General features: G+C 38.7%; 1 protein-coding gene across 7 annotated transcripts in view; it reads right to left on the bottom strand.

Annotated features, from left to right (window-relative positions):
• The window catches only part of ANTXR2 (ANTXR cell adhesion molecule 2), a 233,451-nt gene that overhangs the window by 113,452 nt on the left and 94,383 nt on the right, over positions 1 to 25,616 (bottom strand). For 4 of the 7 annotated variants that reach the window (XM_070505556.1, XM_070505557.1, XM_070505561.1 and 1 more), the window contains 6 exons: positions 21,831 to 21,902; positions 19,684 to 19,755; positions 6,160 to 6,241; positions 5,578 to 5,685; positions 5,359 to 5,427; positions 4,994 to 5,074 (listed from right to left, as the gene is read on the bottom strand). In XM_070505556.1, coding sequence (XP_070361657.1) covers positions 4,994 to 5,074; positions 5,359 to 5,427; positions 5,578 to 5,685; positions 6,160 to 6,241; positions 19,684 to 19,755; positions 21,831 to 21,902 — 484 coding nt within the window. Of the gene's footprint in view, positions 1 to 4,993; positions 5,075 to 5,358; positions 5,428 to 5,577; positions 5,686 to 6,159; positions 6,242 to 19,683; positions 19,756 to 21,830; positions 21,903 to 22,051; positions 22,315 to 22,554; positions 23,705 to 25,616 lie in introns of those variants that run through there. The other 3 variants (XM_070505555.1, XM_070505558.1, XM_070505562.1) reach the window with 3 other exon arrangements.

Genomic DNA, 25,616 nt, shown 5'->3' with positions numbered 1-25,616 from the left:
TATTATTCACCAACCGTGGATTTGTTTTATTTTTAATGTTTTCTTCCACAGCACTGCATTGTGAAACACTGAACTAGAAACCACGTGGTACTCACATGTCAGTCTGATCTATGCTAGTTTGCATAAAATTTCATTTTCAAATAAAAGTCCTAAAATCATCGTTCCAACAAACCAAAAATAATTGTTTCACATTCCGAGATCTTAAAGACAATCTTAAGTAAAAAAAACAGAAGAATTACATCTTTGTGCTTGTGGGCAATGGGAGGAGAGAAAGAACAAGAGGAGGAACAATGACTCAATTCTGGAGTTTTCTGACTTGAACATTTCACTGGACCTCCATTTCCCTCAGGGACATCCCCGACTGGGATTTCTTCCCAAGCCCCATTCGCCTTCTCTTTCCACCCTTCTGCCAATTCCATTTTGTCCTCTCACACTCTGGGCCCCTCTAGAAAAACAGCGTTCACTTTCGCTGCTCCTAGTGATTCATATTAGTCAGGGACTGAATGCCCAAGTTACATTTGATTCCCCTCTCTGTCCTTTTCATCCTATATCCAGTGAGTTCTCAGGTTCTATTAACTTTTTAAAGCTTCCCAAATTTACCTTTTTGTTTCCATGTTCACTGCCATCACAATAATAACAGCAGCAATTAACATGTATCCGTTAATATTTGCCGGAGCCTTCAGAGCCTGACTCAGTAAGAGAAAATAGTTTCATACCTAGAGGTTCAGCCCCACCCTGTTCCTGACATGATTCTGACCAGGGCAGAGAGTTTATTAGGTGCTTCCCTCGAGGTCCTTGACCTAGTTACATTGTGAAAGACCTAGAATCCCAGTGCCTGAAATTAGCCCTAAGGAACTATGGTCCACTGGGGATGCTGTTTCCCCCATAACAACTAGGTTTCTACTTTGAATCACTAATTAGCACTACAAGTTCCCCCACAAGAATTGTGGCTCTTTTTTGAACACAGGGTCCTGAAATTCTACATGGCTTTTGTCATGGGAATATTGAATCTCCTTTCCCAGTTGTTGGCTGGATCCTATTCCCATGGCCTGAGGATTTAGAACTAGGGCACAGCCAAATACCTGACTTTGGGTAGCTACTCCATCTGGAAATCCTTGTTGTTATCACCCACTTGCTAGATCTGATCCTCTCATATATCAATGACGTGCCCTTTTAAACCTAAGTAACTGATCATTTAGAACGCTGGCCAACTCTGTCAGTGGACTGCCCTACAGAAGGATCAATAACCCCGTCTTACGTGGTCCTACCTTCCTGCCATTCCTAGCTTCCTACCACATTACAGGATGTACACAAGGTCACATGGCTAGGCAGTGGCAGAGCTGGAATTCATGCCCAGGTCTTCCTATTTCCGATCTCATACTGTCTCCACTATATTAGGTTTCCTTTTACCATGTTTCACAAGGACCATTGTGAGAATGTATAACACACCTTTCCATCTTCCAAATCATCCTATTCATTACCGTACAAGTACTCTTCCTAAATGTTCACTGTTATCATATAAATCTCATGCTCTAAATTAATTTTCCATGGTTCCCCAATTATTTATGAAATAAGTACCAATTACCCATCCAAACAGTTGAGGGGCTCCATAATCTGGATCCAGCTCACCTGTCAATGTTTATCCCCCACAACCCTCCATAATTCAAGCCAAGCCACACTCCCTCCTGTGCCTCAGTTACTCAGCCCAGGCTGTTCCTGAAGTTGTATGTTTCTGTTTCTAATTAAATCGACTCCAATCGTCAGAGCACAGTTCATATTCCACCACAAAAAAGCCTTCCATAACTTCATATAACCAAACTGAGTCCATCCTTATGTCAACTTTACTCTAGCCATATTGGCATTTTAACACAAATTGCATTACAGGACTTTTTTTTATCACATAGGGTGACTCACTGAAATTTTCCTCCCCAAAATCTCCACACTTTGTAATTCTTGCTGGGGACTACTGTATTCCAAACCTCAAATTATCACTATTTTTAAGCCCTTTTAGAATAATTTGTCTTGTTTAAGTTTCTGTCCTGCCTTCCAAGCTTAACACAATACCCTAAGCATAGTAACAGCTCAAGAAATGAGCATGGCTTGCCAAGCGGTGCCATGTCCACACCTGGGATCTGAACCAGGGAACCTCAGGCCGCCAAAGTGGAACGTGCAAACTTAACCGCTGCACCACTGGGCTGGCTTGTTTCTCCTTTTTTTTAACTACAATGAAGAAAGGCTCCAAAAGAAAACTCCTGTCCTTTCTGATGAATAAGATGATTCTAGACAAACTATGTCTTAACGAAATGTGACATCTTATACAGTAAGGGCACCAGACCATCTAGGTTACTGAATTTTGGTGGGCAAGGGAGGGAAGACAAAGAAAACAAGAAAACCATGTTATCAATTTTTCTCAATTAAAGATTAACTTCAAAGAAATTAATGCACTGAAATTAAGCCTGGATGTATTTAAATAACTTCTAGCAGGAAAAGTAATCTATCAATTTAGCAAATATCTTCCCTTCATAGTACCAAACGTCTGAAAAAGTTAAGTTTCCTGATTTCTTCCATTTGCATAGCTTCATGTAAGTACATTCCACAGTACAATTTTATCTGTTAGCTTGGTAAATCATAAAGAGTACAGGGGTAGTCTCTCCTCTGTCTTTACTCTGAAACAGACACACTATATTTGTTTTAAATACCAAATATAATTTTTTCAAGATAGGATGTTACTTTGTAAGTATAAAGTGCAATTCAAATTTAAGGCAGAATTATAACTTTTGTATATTATCGGGGTGGAGCAATCTCTGCCTTGAAGAGAGATCAAGTGCTTGAATTGCTTTAAGTTTCTACAAAGTGAGCAAAAATCTCAAGCTATCATGTTGATAAATACCTCAACCATTAGTGAGATCGACTTAGGTTGTAATGGCTCCGTTTGTCCACCTGTCGACCCTGTCATGTTACTGCCAGTGTTTCCCCAGAGGCTAGCTTCCCTGAGGATAATTTATTCCCCCTTTTGTGACAAAAGAGCTGAAGTTTAACTATATTGAGATGAAAGCTATAACCATCAGCCCCCTCCAGATGAAACTCACGGGGCTTTGTTCGCAATTTGTGGCTAAAATAACACAAATCTTTCCAATTTCATGCTAAATCTTTCAACAGAACTTATTCAAGCTAAAGTCCATCAATAACTTCAGCAAGAAAAATTGTAATTAGGGGGCCGGCCCAGTGGTGCAGCGGTTAAGTGCACACGTTCTGCTTCATCAGCCGGGGTTCCCCGGTTCAGATCCCGGGTGCAGACATGGCACTGCTTGACAAGCCATGCTGTGGTAGGCGTCCCACATATCAAGTAGAGGAAGATGGGCATGGATGTTAGCTCAGGGCCAGTCTTCCTCAGCAAAAAGAGGAGGATTGGCAGCAGTTAGCTCAGAGCTAATCTTCCTCAAAAAAAAAAAAAAAGAGAAAAATTGTAATTAGAAATTCCATTCTAAAGTTTCCCTAATACAAATAAAAAAATGAAATTTAACAAATAAATGTAATAAAACAACATCACCTTTATCTCCCCTGGTGGTCAACTACTAATTTCTTGACAGAGAAATCTGTGGTGATAACCCATAAGAAGAGAGTTTTGAAAAGCCAATTAGTCACCTGGAGAATTTTGAATTAAACCTTTTATAAACAGAAAAAAAAATCCAAAGGGAATACCCAGAGAGTTCTTTTCTCCTTCTTAGTATAATTATAAAAATAATTGCAAATTCCCAAGCATGATAAATTGCATTTAAAATATAATCCATTGATTTGTTTATTTATAGGGTCCAATTATCCTCCCTTCTGTACTGTCCATTCATTTTCCTATATTTTAAAACAAATCACGGTTGTAGAGTATTTATCTTGAATCCAGCTATAAAAATATTTAGTTTTTTACACTATAATTTTTTCCTAAAAATTAAACACGATAATATATGTAAACTCCTAAAATAATTTAATCTTTGTTCCATTCTGCATTTACATTTGGCCTGTCCACTGGAAGTACTGATACGTGATAGAACCAAATTCTACGTTTTCTCTGAAAATCTCCATTAATTAGGGGGGAAAAAAGCCCACGTGTAACTAGAAACGAATTCAATAAATCTCAGTCTGTGTTTCTGAAAAACATATTATTTAAAGAGAAATTTTAAATGCTAGAACCAAATGTCAGAAGAAACTGGATTTTTTTCGTTCAATAAATACCTAACGATTAAAGGAAAAGCTTTGGCTTAGAGAATATATATTATTCCCTTGCATTTTAGGATGGTGTTTACCAAAATATCGTAAATACTTAATAGCAACTGTTCCTAGTGCTTCTAGCAAAAGGCAGTAAAATGAAACATAAACCTCAGCTGTGAAAGCCCCGGAGTTTTGCTTTGCATTTCATCACTCCACTTCCCCATGGCCTGTTTAGGTTAACCCAGATTCTAACGATCACCAGAGACAGCTCCACTGAATTCCAAACAGGAATATTATGAGCTCCAGCGAAACTGTTCATCATTAAAATGGAAAGAGCAACAACAGCCGTTGAGTACTCAGCCTCTGGCTCCAGTCGCCTGACTGATCCCTAAGAAACACCATATTTGGAGGAGGGGTAATCACACATTCCAATCCAAATTTTTATTTCATACTTCTTCCACAAAGCCTATAAAACTTTCACGATATCAAGGCGGTGAGGAACTCCATGCTCAAAGGATGGAAGTGTCTAAGACTGTTTATGAAAATCTTAAACTTGAAATCACAAACCCAGGCTCACAGAGCTCAATTTGCAAGAACTAATACTACGTCTCACTTACAAACAAAATCCAGATCTTTAGAACTATACTGTGTTCGAAACAGCAAAGCAATGTCCTTCTTAATCTCTTTCTTCAAGATAATGACCACCTGAACTGGACATCAAGATTACTTCTTACAGTTTAAAATGTATCTAAAATTATGAGCCTTTCCTGCTCCCCAGAGAAATACTCACAGAATTAATGATTCCCTTAAGAGCTTGAAATCCACCTGTGACAGGGAAAACTTGTTCCTTGGAATCAGCAATTCTTTCGAGCTTTAGAAAAAGGAGGAAAATTTAAATTAAGGGGTGGTTGAGACATACAACACTTTATATACTTCATTACATTTCAGTTATGTTCATCTGAAAAATTAGTTTTGTTTTCAGTAAGGAAACCTATCAAATCAGACATTATTAACGTGGGGCTCAAGACACACAGCCATTTTTATAGAAAATCTTTTAACAAGTGATTAGTGTCATAAGTCATCAGTGGAAAGAATCTGATAAACTCTCCTTAAGACAATTATGTGACTTAAAGTTTGTAGATTTGCTGTACTCACCTGAGCTTGTTCAAAGTCAAGGACACCAACACAATAAACTCTAGCCCCAAGCGACCTGGATAACTTTGCCTTGGGAGATTGGGGGAGAAAGAGAAAGAGAGAGAGAGAGAGAGAGAGAGAGAGAGAGAGAGGTGAATTATTCAGATATCAGGCCATACATACAGAGATACTCAGCAAAGTACACTGGGGTGTAAAGAAGAGTTTCAGTTCAACACTCACCTCTTTCTCTGCATATGATGGCACCAGACCATCCAGCTTACCATCTGTCAGAGCAATTATGATACTGGAGGTTTTTAAGCCTCCTGCTTTCTGAATCTGATCATTTGCCTGAAAATGAAGAATAATTATCCAACTCACAATTTAATCTTAACTTTTAAGCAGCATGTTCCATCAAGCTGAATTTGAAGTCTGATAAAATCAAAATATTATAGACTGGCTTTTCAAACAGAGTATTTGGGTTAACTATTTTATTTGAAATATGCATATATTCACATTGTAGAGTAGTTACTACTAGGTTTAAACGATATAGATTCTTAGCTTTGGGTGACTAGTCTGAATATAACCACAGAGAAAATGGAAAATTCCTTAAAAGGCAAAATGCCATACAAACTTTTCTTATCACCACAGTAAATAACGTTTTTTATCAGTCTCATCCCTAAAACCACTAAAAGCCTTTAAAAATTTTTTTTTTTACAATAAACATGTAATGGAGTCTATGAGTTTTACTAGAGAGTTATAATTTATCTCATTACAGAATAAGAAAACATTCTCTCCCATACTCATAAATGTGAAAGAACTTACTAGCTTTAGTCCTTCATGGATGTACGTCTCTCCCACTGGACGAACATGTTTTAAATCCTCCAAGCCTTGACTGATTTTGCCTCTGAAAATAATGTATTATAATATTAAACAAAAGAAAAATGCGCAAAGATCACAATAAGCACTTCTCAGAAAACATGGCAGTATTGCAACTAAGGTGTCTTTAGTAAGAAGGAAAGAACACGGGTTTTGAGGGCAGATAGCTCCTCATACTTCTTGTCATTTTAGTGAATATTTAATAACAGCTGTATTTAATTACAAAAAAATAAAATAAAAGTACTAACAATGTGAAATGTCTTTAAAAATTTAAGTATATTCTAGGCATTTTGAGCTGAGAACAGATATCTTCGATCATGTTTATTTTACTAAGTGCAAAGGAGTAAAACATTTTCCTTCATCCAAAAAAAAAGCCAAGGATTGAGCAGTTCGGCTTAAGTGAGAAAGTATTTTTGAAGCACTCACCCCACCTCCTTACAAGCTGGAAATTTTCTTTGTTACCTGCAAATTCCTAAAGCACTACTTAACCCTTACTTACAGAAATTAACAGTTTCTACTTTATTCTCTCAGAGTCATAAGTCTCACGGTCTAGTCATTTTGTACCATCTCCTCACTCATCCAGACACCAGCTCATTCTCTTGAACACTGTAGGTACTTAATACATACTTGATGAACAAATAAAAGAATAAATGGGTGGATGGATGATAATGGACTCTTGAGAGAGGCAATATGAATTAAAAAGGTGAAAAACCATAGAATAATCTTTTCCATCGCTACTAATTAGTCGTCCCGATGGGGTTTGTCTAAATGAAGTATGACTACAACGTTGAGCTATTTTGTGTGTTTGAGTAAGAAAAGACCCATTTTTCAGTTTTTTTAATATAGGTTCCAATGACCTCTTTAAAAATAAAGAAACCACAAGAATCTTAAAAGAGAAATACAATAATGTCGCAAAAGTAATCCAAAATAAACTCAAAACTTCCTTTTAAAATTTTAAATTTAAAAGATCAGCAGAGACCTTCTTAATATATTATTTTCAGAATTTTCATTTTTAAACAGAAACAAAGAAAAATATCTTGCAAAATAAAAAAATCTTGAAATGGTAAACTGAAGTATAATGCTTTAAATAAAACATGAAGAATACTTACACTACTGAGGATGATAGATAAAAGGAGCTTAATTATAAAAAGTGTATTATGTGAACATCAAGGAACTTACAAAATTATATATATATATATATACACACACACACATATATGTATATATGTATATGTGTATATATGTATATATCATATGCTATTAAAATATATGTCAAAAATAGTAAAAAATAAATTATTTTGTCATGCTCCAATGTTGTGTTTCAAACACTTGAAATAAATGAGTCATTCACTGGAGCCTCACTCACATTTTAAAAGTAACTTATTGATTATATTTTAGTATTGTAATGTAAATTATAATCAGATAAGTTCTCCATCTCAAGAAGTTTCCAGCAAACACAAGACAACTTTCAAAGTATGATCCTAATCTTCCCCCTTCGTGATTTAGTCATCTCTACCACCCATGTTGATTGTCTCTTTTAATATTTGGTTTAAAATCTGCCTGTTCTGAACCTATCTCTAACTTCGTTACATTCTTTTTTCTAAGATGACCCAAACATATCTATGTTCAACTTTTACTACAATGAATAATTTCATCTCTTAAAAACATCCTACTGTAAAATATTTTAACTAACAATTTAATTTAATGTTTTCACTTTTTAACTAGACTGGAAGTTTACAGTGGGCTATCACCATACCTAATATTTATAATATATCTCCCTACTCTGCACGTAAACTTAATTACAATGCCTTTTACAAAGTAAGTGTTCAACAAATTTTTGAGTCTACCACAGGAAAAAAGCTCATAATTCCAAAGATGATGGAGTAAATTACATAATTTATAAGCTTGTTTTATCTAAATATTTATGTTTAGTATCTACAGAAACAACTTGAAACTGATTCTGTCTGAATGCAGACAAAAACCAAATATTTGGTGCTTTCCAGAAATGAGTGGCAGCATGTGCTTAAGCATTAATGTTTGCTGCCAAAAGGGAAATGAAAAAGACAACTGAAATTCAAGTTTACACAGATAGATTTTGCATGGTAAAAATCGCCCTCCCCTTTCAGTTCAGATTTTGCTCACCATTACTTCTGAGGACAACACCAGCAGAAGACCCTAAGCTGAAGGAACCTGCCAAATGTGGGATTCAGAGTCTTTGGGGAAGGTGGGCCTCTGCCGGCTTGTTTCACTGGAAGAGGCAGAGCACCTTCAGCTTTTCTATCCATATTCACCTGCCGCCATAAGATTTAACCTGCACTGAATCCCATTATTACTTTTGCAGCTGCACAGCCATAGGAGGAAGTGTTCCTTGCTCACAGCCGATAACATCAACACATGTGCGTCCTGGTCTTGTCTCCTTCCAGGATAACTACACAGTCTGTCAGCCTGTCCCCCATCAACAAGTGTCACTTTAGGGAAAACAGAAGCTAAAACAAGACAGGACAGATCCTTCGAATGACAGGCCTTCGAAAGATCTCAAGCAACCAAAATAAGTTCTAAATTTCTCTACTAGAAAACGGTTAACGGGGGGAAAACAAAGGGATGTAGTAGGTTGAAAACAAAGTTCATTCATCTATACTGTGACTAAAAGAAAACTCTAAAGGAAAACAAGGGAGAACATAATAAAATAAAGAAGAAAAGATGTACATGTTCTAAAGACCAGCTCAAACCCAACATCTTAGAAGATCAGCCTTACTGAGTTTGGCTTTAATGTCATGCCTTCAACTACAAGGAGTAGCAATATTGAAACTACTTTGGTATTTGTTGTGAAGCTGTAGTCAAGGATGCCGCTATCCTGACACACAATGTGCCCTATACGGTCTTGCGGTACACGTTTCTTGTCATCCCTGAGTAATCGCTATATACTTCCTCCTTCCTGCTAACTACGACTACGTAAACTGTTTCTTGCCCCGACTATTGGGAAGCCCACAGTAAATTTGTTACTCATTCACAAAATACTGCTAAGTTCCTGTCGTTATCATGTTGGAACTTCCTCTTTTCCTAGATCTTAACATTTCTTTTTATATGTTATTTTCTGCAGTGTTGTTATGTTCTGTATAGCTTCAAATACATTTTGGAAAAGAGGCAGAATTTAAACAAATAAAATGAGATATTAAACTTCTGATTTTTTTTTGTTGAGAATCAGAGGACCAAATTCTACAATCAACTCTTCTTTAGTTTATATTTGTATTGATTGGAGAGAGAGAGGGGGAAAAAGGCAAATACACACTGACATTTTTTTAATCTATAAAATTAACACCTCAGCTCTGTTAGTATCTCTCAAATTTCTCTCTGTTTTGTAGGGAAAGGAAAAGATAAAAAGGGAAGGGAAAGGAAAAGATGAGAAGGGAAGGGAAGAAAACATAGCAACTACAACTGCCACGCACTGTACCACATCAATGACTTTTCTCCATGCATACAATACTTTGGATTATGGAAGGTGTGCACGACATCATAACTAAAGTAAAGAAATTTTTACTTTAATGGTGGCATAATAATAAAATGGTATAATAAAATGGTTGATGGAGAATTCTAACTTGCCCAAAAAACACAATTAAGGCATAATTTTAAGTCCCTTCTACTTCTGACTAAGGATGCATGTTTCTACAATGTATCTGTATAGTACCTGAACTTCCTAATGCACATCATCTTAACTTTCCAGATGTCAAAGCTCTTTTCAGATTTCAGCCAATCAGTCTACACACATCTGCTGAGCACTTTCCACGTGTGGACACTGTGATTCTATATGGTGCCATGAGAATGACTTACACATAGTCCAGTGGCTACTCACACACATCTCTACAGATATAGTATAGTTCTCCAGCCTGGCATCACCTCAAGAGCTTTTTAAAAAAATCTCTTCAGGGCTCTAATTGAAGAGATTCTAATTACTTGGTTTGTGATGGGGTCAGGGTATTTTTCGGAAACTCCCCAGAGTATCCTAATGTGCAGGCAGAATGAAGAACCTCTGATCTAATCTAATTTAAAACCTTTCCATGTTGTTGGAATGCTCTTTACCTTACCTATTTTGCCAGTCCTTCTATTGAAGGGGTTTTTGAGTAACTAGGATAATCTTTAAAACTAAAATACAATACATAAAGAACTCATATAACTCAGCAATAAAAAAATGAACAGCCTGATCAAAAAATGGGCAGAGGATATGAACAGACAGTTTTCCAAAGAAGATATACAGATAGCCAAGAGGCACACGAAAAGATGTTCAACATCACTAATTATTAGGCAAAGGCAAATCAAAACCACAATGAGATATCACCTCATACTCATCAGAATGACTCTTATTACAAAGATAAGAAATAACAAGCATTGGAGAAGATGTGGAGAAAAGGGAACCCTTGTACAACCGCTGGTGGGAATGCAAACTGGTGCAGCCACTATGGAATACAGTATGAAGATTTCTCAAAAATTAAAAATAGAAATAACATATGATCCAGCTATTCCACTGCTGGGTATCTATCCAAAGAACATGAAAACACTAATTCGAAAATATATATGCACCTCTATGTTCACTGCAGCATTATTCATAATAGCCAAGATTTGGAATCAACCTAAGTGCCCATCAACAGATGAATGGATAAAGAAGGGATAGTGTATATATATACCATAATACCCTTGAGGGTATTGTGCTAAGCAAAATAAGTCAGACAGAGAAAGATAAATACCGTATGATTCCACTCATATGTGCAAGATTGACAAACAAATAAATACACAGATACAGAGAACAGATTGGTGGTTACCAGAGGATAAGGGGTTGGGGGTAGGGTGAAAGGGGAAAAGGGGCACATATGTATGGTAACAGATGGAAACTAGATTTTTGGTGGTGAACAGAATGCAGTCTATAGAGAACCCAAAATACAAGGATGTACACTTGAAATTTATACAATGTTATAAACCAATGTGACCTCAAGAAAAGAAAAAAATTTTAAAAAAGAACAAAGTCCTCAGATTCCATTGACAAACATGGACAGCACCTACCAGAACACTCAGACATGAGAAGAGGTGGAACCAAACAAGAGCATCTGCCTCAACTCCTCTCGTCCCCCAGGAACTAAGCCAGGCTACAGCCAACGTTCAGCCCTCAGAGCAGGATAGGGGAGGCAAGGGTTAAGACCTGGAATCACAGTGTTTCCCATCCCACTTCCTACATTACTTGCTATGGATCTGAGTTGCTGTTTCCTTATCTGCAAAATGGGAATAAAAACACTTATCTTGTAAAGAAAAAATTTTGTGAGACTTCTGTGTATCAAATTATGATCCACTCTATTGGACAAAAGCCACATGCACAAAATTTCTTCAAAAGAAGCTCCTCTCTACTTTAGGCTGTAACTTAGGTGAGACATATACCAAAAGATTCTTAGATGCCCTATGTTTACCTGAGAGTATCTATGAGGCACATCTTTTAGATTCTTACAAGCCTTCTTGTCTAGATGAGAGGGTCTACAGGGCATCATCTTAAATCTTTCTGAAGTCATAACAAAGGGTCTTTCAACTGCACCCTTACCTGATTTTTCCTCTGGTGCCTCATTTCACAGGCAGAAATCTGGGTTTGCTCATTGATCTAAGGGCATTTCTTAAATTAGGGAGTATTTTGCCAAGAGAGACTGGGGATAAGAAAGTGTTTTATTTTCAAATCCATCAAGTCCTGCTCTATGTTTTCTCTAAATCCTCTTTGAAAACGGAAGATTGCCTCCTTTAGCTCATCTCATGCCTCTCATACACCATCATAAGTAGCTGAAACAAGCTGACAGACATCTTCAACATTCTTCCTGGAAATCTCCTTAGCTATATCTACAGGTTCATTATGTACATTTTCTATTTTTCACCATTCTACCAAACTTTCCACCGCTACATACATGGTCATCTGTGTTTCAGCTTCCAATAACAATTGGCCCTTCCAGTCTTTACTATCAATCTCCTCAAGGTCATTTAGCTCCCACCCTAGTCACAATTCCTATTTTTGGTTATCTATTGCTGCATAATAAACTACTCTGAAATTAGTGGTGTAAACACAATTTATTGTTTCTCATGATACTGTGTATTTCATGGGCAGTTCTTATGCTTCACATGTTGTCAGCAGGGAAGTTGGAATGGCTAGAAGTGTTGAAACGGCCTCACTCACAGGGTCAGCAAGTTAGTGCTGGTGCTCCTGCTGGCTATTGCCTAGGATCTCAGCTAGGACTATTGACCAGAGTCTTCATTCTCCTCCACGTGGCTTCTCTACATGGCTAGGCTGAGTTTCCTGCTACCATGGCAGTCTCAGGTAGTCAAAGTTTTTATATGGCAGCTGGCTACCAAGAGCAGAAGAAAAGAAACTCTTATGCCTTATTAAGGCTTAGGCCTAGAATTGGAAGTTTCATGTTTATGTCTGCTGCATTCTATTTGTTAAAGTAAGCCATAGGCCCGGCCCATTAGCAAAATGTCTGATACACAGTTAGTGCCCAGTGAACTCTATCTACTACTTTTATTGTCTCCTTCCATTAATAAACCACAGTATTAACCAGACTGACAAAATAAGAAAAAACTCCACAACTAGAAGGGCCTGCAACTAAGATATACAACTGTGTACAGGGTGGGTTTGGGGAGATAAAGCAGAAAAAAAAAAAGATTGGCAACAGTTGTTAGCCCAGGTGCCAATCTTTAAGAAAAAAAAAAAAAAAGAAAAAATTATATGAGGGTAAATTTGTTCATTCATTCAAATATACTCACTCTAATTATTTATTTTTTATTATATACTGCTATACTACATACTGCATGAAGGATAAATTACTAAAAAGTAATTGTTTTCTACTAGCTTCTCAACTTAAAATTTTGTAAAGGTTTCAAAGGAGTAGAAGGTTATTTTCTAAACAGAAACATGGCTAATATATTCTATTATCTTAGGAACTGGCAGGTTTGGTTATCTCTTATTTCACTTTATATAAAAACATGCTTATTGTTTATTTAGCACGTCACTCTAAAGCCAACATATGTCAAGATCTCTACAGTCCAGAGTCCAGACCAATGAATCCCAGGTAGCGGTCCTGGATTCACAAATTCTGCTTACAAAATGCTTTGCACAATCAGGGTTTTGTGAAAAAACGTTAACCAGTTTAGCCTACATTTACCAAAGCAGGGTACACAGATCACACCTGAAGTCCACACCTGCTGCATTTTGTATACTTTTACTCCATTTCCCCATTCACTGCCTGACTGAGCCATGAGAAATTGACCTCTGCATTTTACCCCTTCAGCATGCCAGGTCTGTCTCCCAGGCATGAGTAACAATGTATTTAATTTTCTGGAACATACTCATAAAGCAGATGTGGGACTTCACTGAAAGTAACTATTAACATACTCATCACTAGATTCTGAGCTGCTGCCATGCCCGGACCTCTCAGGATTAGCACAATATGTGGCCAAAGCCGACTTTTCTAAACAGGATAAGTGCTTCCTTAATAGAATTAAAAACAAACAAGCAAAAAAAAACTACAGTCACTTCCTCTCTCCACTTCACTGGTTTGTAAGAAAACAGAATAAATTTAGAGCATGAATCTGTCTTTGAATTATGACAAATTCTGACTAATTGTGAAAATTGGAGAAGAGGAACAGAGCAAGACTGAAGCAGTGCAGTGGTGAAGTGCTCGTGCTCAGGAGGCAGACCGGAGCGTGAATCCTGGCTCTAACTACTTAGCTGTCACATCGAGCAAAGTCACTTGACTTCTCTAAACTTCTATTAGAATTCTGGCACATGATGAAAATGATGATGATGGTGTACATTGATAACCTCCAAATCCCATTTCAACCTTAGCCTCCTTCCTACCCAGTCATCAGCTAGGCCTTCTTATGCATTACATGCATTTAATTGTCCCAACATTGCTGTATGGTAGGAATCATTAGCTTCTTTGAACTGGCAAGGGAATTGGACAGCAAGGAGTAAAGTAACTTGTCCAAGGTCACACAGCTAGTAGATAGCACCTATGTCTATTTGACCCAAGGTCCAATGCTGATGTTTTCATTTTAACAAGGAGCTTTCAGCACCCTTCAAGGTAATACTTGGACATGTTCTGTTCCTAATGCTGACTCTTTCCAACCCCTGAATTCCATTCTGATTCCAACATAGCTATCTCTGGCTACAGAAGAAGTCAGTAACATTCCCTTTTAATTTAAGCATTTGTTTAATTTTTTACAAATAGTATATTAATGTTGACCTAAAACTGAATAACCTAAATGTATGGAAATTAAAAATATGAAGGCTCTTTCCACGTTGAATCTCACTGCTAAAACAGTATCATTGTTAGCAGTTTGTTGCATATTTTCCAGACTTTCTTCCATGTATTTATGATTACATACATACACACCATAAAAACATTTAAAGATTCTTTTTGTTTTTATTTTACAGAAATAAAATCATACTTAGCAGTGTTCTGCAACTTGCTTTTCTCAATTAATATATCTTAGATATATTTTATGTCAATATATATGGATTTTCTAATTCTTTTAATGACTGTATAGTATCCCATTCTATGTATATACTCTAATTTAATTATAGTATCATCAATTGATGAGCATTTAGATTGAATACAGTTTTCACTATTATGAATAATGCTGTGGTGTCTAATTTTGCAGATACCTGTGTTTGCACACTGGTGCCAGTACTTCAGCAGGACATAGTCCTAAAAGTAGCATTGCTAATAGGAAGCTTCTACATTTTTACAGATACTGCCAAATTTCCCTGCAAAATGAATGAACTAATTTTTAAGTTACCAACTCTCACAAAAGACTATTTTATCACAAGTGAATTTCTAACTCAGACTTTAAGGAATTAGAAGAAATCCTTTCAGATAACAGAAAGATGTATATTATCTAAACAATCAAATGACTTCTCTTTAATTTCCTACAAGTTTCCCTAAGGAATATTTTTTCTTGGTAATTGATTATTATGCTCAGGTCAAACAATTATATGACTTTTTCAATTTGGGGACAAGTAACTGAAAAGAGAAGTGGAAATGCTTATAACTGATTTATAAGAGTGGGAATGGGAAAATTACAAACACAAGTCATCATTTATCATTTCTCAAAGAGAGAAAATATATGATAGCAGTTAATAGAGTCAGACCAACTCAATCATTCATTCAACAAATATTTATTGAGCATCTACTGTGTGCCAGGCTCTGTTCTGGGTGTTGGATATATGGGTGAGCAAGACAAAGAAGGCCCCTCTGATCACATGTAGTTTACATTAGGGTTGTGGAGTTAAAAATGATTAATTAACAGAACAATTTCAAAAAGTGATAACCAAATAGAGTATTGTGAGAGATTACTGAGGAGGAAGGACAAAGTGCCTTCAGACATGATGGCCAGGCAAGGCCTCTCAAAAAAGGTGATACATGGGATGAGGCCTAAATGACAAGACTGAGCGAGCCAGGGGAAGACATGGGGCAGAGAAAGAGCAAAGTTCCTAATGTGGAAACAAACTTGGCCTGTTCAGGGAATAGAAAGAAAGCCAATGGGCTAGACTGTGGCACACGATGTGGCAGGAGAGGACTGGGTGAGGCAATCAGGTAGGGCTTTTAGGCAATTGGGAGATGTGTGCTTTGTATTCTAAGCCATTAGATTGTCTTAAGCATGAGAGTGGCATGATCTACTTTATAATTTAAGAGACCATTCTGGCTAATATATTGCTTGCAACTTATTAACTATGTGTCCTTGGACAAGCTACATTACCTTTCTTAGCTTCAGTTTCCTCATTTGTAAAGTTGAGATAATAATAGTATGTATTACACGGAGTTTATATGAGGATTAAATGAGGTAATGAATGGAAAGCATTTTGCACACTGTCTGACACATAATAATTGTTCATTAAATGTTTTCAAGTACCTCACTTTTATATCATTAAGATTATATTGAACAGAACTGAGCATAATTCACTATCCCCAATTATGCAATATAATAACTAAAAATATCCTTTAAAATTAGTCTTGATTCAAATCTCTAATATTGAGAGGCTGGATTTTTCCATATTGAATCAAGACTCAGCGCTTACCTCTTACCTGATCCTATATTACAGCCTGGAGCCATTTATGTGCATGTGCACACCCCCTACTCTCACAAATGCTAGATTATTCATCTTTGCGTTACCCTCAGAGCCCACAATGCTTAATACATTGTATATAAGGTAGGCAAGCAGGTAGGTAGGTAGGTGAATGGATGGACTAACAGATATAGGGAAGATAAAAATCATGGGGGCAAGAGAAAAGGGAGTGTTCCAAATGGAAATATTTAAAAGAATATGGTTTTTAAATGAGTATATAAAATGTACAACTGATCATTTCTTGCCATGTTTATTATTCTATTCATGCATTTACATAGCATCAGATGCCATGCTGAAACCCTAACAGAAGACATGGCCCTGCCATGCGGACTTATTGCCTTCCACACTTGCTTCCTCTCCTGAGAATATTTAGCAACACTCTGAGAAACATGAAAGAGGCGTACTTCTCATATCTACCAAAGTATTGAAGAACTGTGAGTAATAAAACCAAAATTGTGAAACCTGCCATACTTAACCTTTGCATTTCTCATGCACTCAGATCTATTTATGAGGGTGATATATGACATCAAGAAAGTTTACATGCAGAATTCCAATTTCTAGGCTTGGAAACAAAGACCCACAATAGCTGTGGAAACATTTGTTCAGTGATCTTGCATCTAAATATGTGAATTATTTCCAAACACTGGAAAGTGTGTAATGGATGAAAAGTGACCCTATATCCAAATATAGAGGACCAGAGAAAATTGAGAAGTTACTGATGTAATGAGATAAAATTCATAAGAGAACAACCAAGAGCAGAAAATAATATCCTTTTGTGGAGTCTGTTTTGTGATATACAAAGTACTTTTCTATACATTGTCTTATTTCAATCTTCATAGCTCTCTTAAGGAAACATGGCAGATTATGGCAGCAGTTTATAGACATAAAAACAGATGCACTGAGTAGATGATTTTCCCCAGGTCTCTAAATCAGTAAGTGGCAAAACTGGAACTCTAACCCAGAACTTCTTAGTGTACTTTCTGCCACCCCAAACCAACTCAACATGCCACAGATGGTGCAATTTGTTAAAACTGAATATATTTCTATTTAAAAAGAGACGAAGGAGCCAACTATATATAAAATAAGTTGCAAGTAGCATTATTAAAATTCTTCCTGGAATATTATAAATCCTTTCAAGCAGGATAGTAATCTCTTCATATAAGGGTAATTCCTCCCTGATCATTAAAATACTACATATCCCCTAGCTCCAGATAATAGTGATAATAATAACAAAGTTTTCAACTCTTGAATACATATGTGCCAGACTCTGTCCTATATTCTCCATATTCACTGACTTCAATCCTCACAACAATCTTATGAAGTGGGTATTGTCATCATCATTATTATACAGATGGAAAAAATTAGAGGCATTGAAAGGTTAAGTAACTTGTCCATGACCATTTGGCTAATAAACTGGTTCAGTGACTTAACTGCAACATTATGCTGCCTCTTGAAATAGAAGCCTTTTTATCCCATTCCAACCTCTCCCCTGTCAGACTCAACCAACACTGAGGGAAGAATCTCTAATTTAGTTTAACGATTTAAATCCTTTCTGTGCATGTGTAAGCAATACCAGTCTTGTCAACCAGTGACTACACTGTATCTTCAAAGTGCTGAAGGACCCATATGTAAAGTACCTAACAGAGAACCTGGCACAACATATGCAGGTGACAATTACTGAGAGTCTGCTATGTGCCTGGTATCATGCTAAGTGCTTTTCTCTATATATGCACTCCATAAATGATAACATTGTTCCTTTTTTCTCCTAATGGATAGGCTGGATCCAAAGCTGTTTCTCTGGAAATTAAGCTGGGCAACTGAGAAAATTTCTTTTCATGAAGGCAAGGACTGTTCTATCACTGGGTATAGAAGGGTGTATATGGATCATAAGGGACGACTATTGCTCTGACCCTTGATGAGACCCACAGGCACACAAGAAAGTCTGGAAGGGAAGTATCAATGAGAAGTGCAAGGTCATAAGCGGGACTCCCCACCTACAGAGAGATTTCCTCTCCAGGAGAAGTGAAACTTAAAGCACAAAAAAAATTAAAAGATTATATACATATAATTTTCCAAATCAATTCTGTGAATTATAAATAACTTCTCTCCCTGAGTCCCTTTAAATATTATACTTTCTTGACAATTTTTTTTGCTGAGGAATATTTGACCTGAGCTAACATCTGTTGCCAATCTTTCTATTCTCTTCCTTAAAGAAGATCAGCCTTGAGCTAACATCTGTGCCAATCTTCCTCTATTTTGTATGTGGGTTGCTGCCACAGCACAACTGATGAGTTGTGTAGGTCTGTGCCCAGGAACCAAACCTTGGCTGCCAAAGCAGAATGCACCAGACTTAACCATTACACCATGGAGCCAGCCCACTCTTGACATTTGTAAAGAAAAAATTAATTTATTTAAAAAACTGTATTCACACGTAACTTTCCATAAATCTATATATTATGCAAAACAAAGTACATCAGCCTCCCTTGCTAAAACTACAGTTTGGAGAAATTTGATTTCAAAATAATGCTAATCCATTCATTCATTCAACAAGAACTGAGCAAGAAGTTTCTTGCATACTTTGTGTTAAATGAAGTGGATACAAAAATGAAGAAGAAAATCTCCCTACTGTGGAACTCATGGTATAGCAAGCAAAACTGATCCCACGGAAAGCAGCCATTCTTCAAAGTATGTCAACAACTACTTCTAACTTGCCACAATGGGTTCAAACCTATAGAAATGGTCATATGAAATACTGTGACATTGGCTTGGAAAAAGCCCCATCTTTTATGATATATAGGTAAATACACACACACACACACACACACATATATGGGTTTATATATAAAATAGTAAGCAAGTGCCTTTAGAAAGGTAAAAATATTCAGCATCAGTGTACCTCAGAGTAAAACTGGAGATTCAGGATGTCTGCTGAATCTAGTAAATTATCCAAATAGATCCATATCTTTCTCCTCCCTAATGTTCTTCAAATTCCTAGTTGATTAATATATTACATCAATAAGAAAGATGTAGAACTACTTACAGTAACAGAGAAAGGGAAAGGTAGGAAGCAGTAAATATACAACTAAGGCAGAGATCTGGGTTTCATTGTACATTCCACAGCCAATATGAATGATATTGATTTCCAGATGATCTGCTCTTTTATATTACTCATACCTCCTTTCCCCTCTATTAGTAAAGAGACCCGAATTGTCTTTGCATTTGCTCGGTTCCGCTGAGAGGCCTGAATCACCACTTGGAAATATCAATCATTCCTTTATGATTAGTCTCTACTAAAAGCCTGCAGTGAAAGATAATGCACTAACCTGTCTCCAGTTAATGGCAAAATAATGGTTGCTTGAGAAGAAAACACAATGAAAGATAATCTCATTTGAGGGCTGCAAAATAAGAAAAGAGGCAGTTAAAACATTTTTAAAAGAAATACTGATACAATACAGATGTATAGCTAGAAAGTCTCATTTAAAAGCAGTCTCACTGAATGGTCCAGGCTTCTTTTGAATGGCGCTCCCTAAGTAAGTACACTAACTCTGCTTAGCATTACTGCAGAAGTCATTTTGGATTTAGTCCGTACTTCCCAGAACTCACACACTCCTCCATGATCCACAGGTCATTTAGGAAAAGACGAATTAGAAAGATAAATTCTAGACCAATGTAAAATCCTCATAGAAAACACTTCTTCCCTTGGTGGTCTACCTCATCTCCTTAAAGAAGGCCAAACCCTTCACAGTGATTATCACAAGCAATATTTAGGGCTGGGGAGCAGGCAGTTTGACTTAATGACCACAACTCTGATACGAATTCATACACAAGTTATCCCAAAGTGGGAACACATAAGAGTGTCATGGACAATGTGAAAGAGACTAACAAATCATGTTTGATGAGGCATTTTCAGTTTTCCAAGTCTCAGACATCATACTTCCAATTGGCAACAAATGCCCCCATTAGCTACATCTTTTAAGCTTTAGGCATTTATCTCACAGAATGGTTCTTGTGCAACTATTCCTAAGATCTGAAACTAAAAATATAAAACTAAGATCTATAAACTAAGATCGGAATGATCTCAAAGGCTCATACATATTTTAAAAGTCATTCTACTCAGTAATTACCTTTTATTCACTTCCTATAATATATTGTTAGCAAGTAACTGAGCAACTAAACTTGAGCCAGAGACTATGTATTATAGAATTCCAACTGGCAAACCAGACCAAATAATAAGGGTCCCACTTCTTGAAAATGCCGTATGAAAATAATCCATCACTTTTGATCAAAATTTATGTCATACTCTCTGCACACTCTTGGATTATGTCAGAAAATTTACAAACAACTGTCTCTCCTGCCTTTGACATTTAAGGATATAGGGCCTTGTTTATTTTTCTTTCCTAGACTGTTTCACCCCAGACCCTGTTCAGAAATGAGAGTGTTATACTTGGCTTCTTAAGCAGGAGACTGATGATTAAACACGGACAAGCATACATTTTTATAGGGATAAGTTTACTGCTGCCAATAACTGAAAGCAAGGATTGCCTAGGCCTCTACAGATTGTTTGAAGTTACTTGCAACATGACTTTCAAAATGTTTTGATCATCCAAGCCTGTTTTACAGAAAACATTTGGGCTAACAAGACTGAAAGAAGCAATATTTAATGATACAGTTCCTTTTTTTGTGTCCTTTCCATTATCTTGATAAACTTGCATTTGCTTTTTGCATTTTTTTCTTTTTAAAAAAAGAGGAGAAAAAAAGAAAAAACCCTCAAAAGCGTGGCATCCTGGGGTTATTTTTAAAGAGGGATGCCACTAATTCCTAGTTACCTCTAAATAAGAGAGTCAGCTAGATTTCATAGCAGTTATGCTTTTTATAGGAGAGGAAACCGGTCTTTCCTAGTAAGGCTTATTGCATATATAGAACAGTTAAATTTTAAACCAGCCACACACCCACACATTGTGTAAACACAAGTCGTTTCTTTAAACACACACACAAGTGCCTTTTCTGGTAGTGGGTTATTAACACATGTTCATTTGAAGTTTACCAACACTTTTTTTTTTTTTAATGAGGACCTCTAAAATGCTAAGAATTGCATGGCAAGGAAAATATATTATGGATACTATTAGCATAAAATTTTTTTAATGTGATAAATTATGAGAAAGCATAACTGAAATTCGAAACAGATGAAAATTCAGAAAGGAAAAGACATTTGGAATAGTATTTGAAGATGCTTCCCCAGCCTGAGCCAAGTGTCTGGGATCCAGATGAAATAAGCCCTCAACAATTGAAAGGCTGTCCTAATAACAGCACGTGTGTCATAACGACCTTGAGGCACTTAGTTTCCTGAAATCAACATTTCAGGAAAGACTTTCCTTGCAAAAGATTTCCCAAAGAAACGGAGACCCACACTTTGGTCTACTTCCCTCCACCTCAAACTGCCCTGCTTAGACAAGTAAAGTGGGAGAAATACCTCACAAATCTCTCAGTAAGTTGCTTGACAAAATCGTAAATTTCAATCCAGTTATTTGCCACACTCCCAGACCTGAAAAATGAAATTGAACTGATCAGAAAAACAAAACAGTTACATGGGGGTAGTCTACCCTCTTCTTCAAGCAAAGCAACAGCATCAGTAACTGAAACTTTGGTGCTACAAGAATCAAGGCACTCAACCCATCTTCGGGGACCACCTGCCTGTTAATTGTTTGGAGTAGGATCCTGGCTCTTCAAAATAAACACAGCCTTCTTTTGCCGGAAATGAAACCACACTGGGTTTGTGAACCCTAGGCTTTTCTTGGCTACAATGACAGCGCTGCGATCAGGATAAAATCAGGCAAACTTTAGCCACCGTGAGGGGGTGAGGACAAACGGGCCGAGAATGAGTCCTGTCTGGGTTCCAGGGACGCAGAAGGCTACCCCAAGCGGCCGCACTCCCACTTCCCAAGACGCCCCCATGACTGGCAAGGAGTGACTTCCCCACCTCCCCAGAAAGCCAAGCAGCTCCAGACTCCTCCCATCGCCCCTCAGCCCGCACAGATCGGAAAGCGTTTGCCCTTCGGACGGACATAGCAACAGGGCACCTATCATCCGCTTTCTAACACCCCTCCCCAGGGCGCACACACTTCTCAGCCTCCCCAGACACGGCTCATCCAGTGCCACCCTCACTGGAAGACCCTGGACCTCCCTCCGGCACTCACTTGTCCAGGACGAAGTAGAGATCAAAGGCTCCTCTGCAGGAGGGCTGCTCCTGGGCGCTCACCAGCCCCCCAGGACCGCTGAGCACCAGCAGCCACAGCCCGGGGACCAGCCAGCTCCCGGGACTGCGGGCCAGGGACAGCCCCGCCACCATCCTGCGGCCAGGGGCCTGAGACTTCCCTCCTGCTCGCAGCCCCCTCGGCTCGATTCGGTGGGGACGCTAAGGGTAGCAGTCACCAGGGACACACCGCGGGGTGAGGGACAGTGGGCAGCTAGGGCGCCGGCGCCTGGGGCAGCGGGACCCACTAACTGACAGTGGGAGAGAGAAAGGGAGGGAGGGAGAAAAAGAGGGAGGGAGGTCCTAGGAGGACAAAGGGAGACTCTGCAGCCGCCGCAGCTGCCGCCGGAACTCTTGACGAATCCCAGTGGAAGCGCGATCCAGTCCTCCCCCTCCGGATTCCGGAGAGTTCCTGCAGACAATGAGGGCCCAAGGCGACAGCTCGAAAGAGAAGTTCCCCTTGGTCTCTGGCCGCGCCTCTAGCGCCTGCCTCGGACCCGGACCGCGAGGCGCATTCCGCCGGGAGGGCTGAGGTCCGGGGGCTGTAGTGCGCGGCGGGGCAGGGCCCCCGGGACTCGGCGACGGCCGCGCAAACTTGGAGCGGAGATCCCTCTCTCCTGGTTCCCTTCCTCCGGCGGCCCAACTCCGCCCGGCTCGCCAAACTTTCCTCCTTGTGCTCGGCTCTGGCACGGCGCAGCCGGGCGGTCCCTTCAGGGGAGGAGGCTGAGCCGGCCCTGGGGCTAGAGGCTCGAGAGCAGCCACTCTGACCGGGGCCAAGAGCGCAATCTGGCCAAGTCTTGTCTGAGTGTGTCAGTGTGCGCCTCAGGGCGAGGGCGTGGCCTCATCTGAGCTCGCCGAGCCACACACGCACACTTGTGGGTTCGTGCCGAGTTGAAGATGACTAACGCTTGCCAGATTTTGGAAAGGGGAGAAGGAGTTTAGAAAAACAAATGTCCTCTTGAAACTAAACATACCCATATATCCTGCAGGCCTGGCCTGTTTCAGCAGCTGTGCAGAACAGCTCTCTGTGTGGCTGGGAGACCAAAGACTAGCAATTCCAAGGGAGGTGATGGCCTCCTCACTCCGCCCCTCCCCCACTACCACAAGTACACGGTTTTTACTTACCACGCCCCTACCTAAGAAAGGCAACTTCCTCTTTTTTTTATAAACTTACTTTGTAGTTTTGTTTCACCAAGCCAAGAAATGTCAAACTCTTTACAAGTGGAAAGTTGTACTTCAAAATATTTCATCCCACTCTCATTCACCCTGAACTCCAGATATTAAGAATTTCATCTCGGAGCAAGCGAGGCTGCCCTTGCCAAACGCGCAGGAGCTGAAGTTTGTGTGCATTCAAATTCTCTGCCTACTCATTCTACACCCCCTCCTTCCTTCCCCTCCCTCCTCTCCCCTCCCAGCCACCTCCACCTATGACTTCTGCCCTCTCCTTGTGCGAACTGGCTTTTAGAACTTACAGTCTCACTGGTATACCTATCAATGATTGATGGCAATATGAGGTGTCACGTCCTCTTTATATTTTAACTAAGTCAATACTTTATGATAAAAAGTTTTTATAATAATCACATACTGCCTTTTAGCATCTCTTGTGTTTCTTGTTTTCTGTATTTAATTTTTCATTTACTTTATCTTTGATATGCAACCAGATTTGCAAGCTCTTTGAGGATAGAAACCCGGTCACTTCAACAAGATTTACTGAGTATCAACTATCTATTAGGCACTGTTCTAGGACTTACAGTTGACAAATAGAAATGGCAAGCAATAGGATATTGGAGTAAATGAGGAAGCCATTTGGTGTAAACCTAATTCGGCCTGACCTTGTTTTTCCAAAAGGGCCTGACCATGGCTGTTGAGCATGCATTGTATATCTGCTTTAGACATTCCCTATGGCAAGAACAAAGGCCCTTGAGATAAAGGTGCAGCTTCCCTCCCCCTCCCAACATTGGCAATTCCTTAAAGATTAAGCATCTTTCCTTAGGCTAGGAACTGATTGCTGTGCTCACCTGTGACCACCCAGCTCAAGACCATAGACTTGCTTCCTGCTACGCCCACCAAGATAGCAGACCCACTACCTGCTGTGTCCATCAAACACTGTGCCGACAGGGCAATCTTGTGACTATTGTAAGAGGGACATTTCAATCATATGTGAAACGTCCTCTTTGAGGGTATATAACCACCCTGTATACCCCTGCTTCTTTGGAGTGCTCCCTCCCTTTGTGGAAGGACTCTCCCAGGCCATGGTCCTCATGTTCTATCAGAATAAACTCTCCCAAATTTTCATTTATAAATTGGTTATGGATTATTTTCGTTGACACAGTCAATGCACAGAACAAGATGATAAATCCCTGCTTTCGTGAAGCTTGCAGTCTGCTTGAGGAGGAAAAACAGACAGAAATAAATAAGTAAATGACCGCATTAGAAGGTGGTTTGCAGAGATTTAAAATACGGTAACATGATAGAAAATGACTGACTAGATGACTAACAAAAAGAAACCAGCTATTCCAAGAACTAAAAGAGGAACCACTCCTAGCTACTGCAACTCTCCTTAGGCATTAGCTTAGAACATTCAAGAAACAAAGAAAAACAGTGTGGCTGGAGCTTTGTGGGTGTGATGAAGTAAGAGAGGTAGGTAGGGGCCAGATTATGTGATGCTTTGTAAACTCTGATAGAGAATGCAGATATTTTATATTAAGTGTGATAGGAGCCCATTAGAGGAGTCTAAGCCCGGGGGGGGGGGGGGGGGGGTATGGGATAAAGTGATATGATCTATGTTTTTCAAAGATCATTCTGGCTGATATGATACAATGAATTTGGAGGCAGCAAGAATGAAAGTAGGGAGACAAGTTAGACTATTGCAGTTATCAGGGCACAATAAAATGGTACCTTGGGCCATCATCCCTATAGCAACTGAACTGAGAGCTATAAATCCATGAGAACTTCAATAAACATCTGCCACTACTATCCAGTGGATCCACCACTTCTTATCTGATG

The sequence above is a fragment of the Equus asinus genome, chromosome 3, assembly GCF_041296235.1.
Source record: "Equus asinus isolate D_3611 breed Donkey chromosome 3, EquAss-T2T_v2, whole genome shotgun sequence".
Taxonomy (NCBI): domain Eukaryota; kingdom Metazoa; phylum Chordata; class Mammalia; order Perissodactyla; family Equidae; genus Equus; species Equus asinus.
This window is presented reverse-complemented; position numbering and strand designations above follow the sequence as displayed.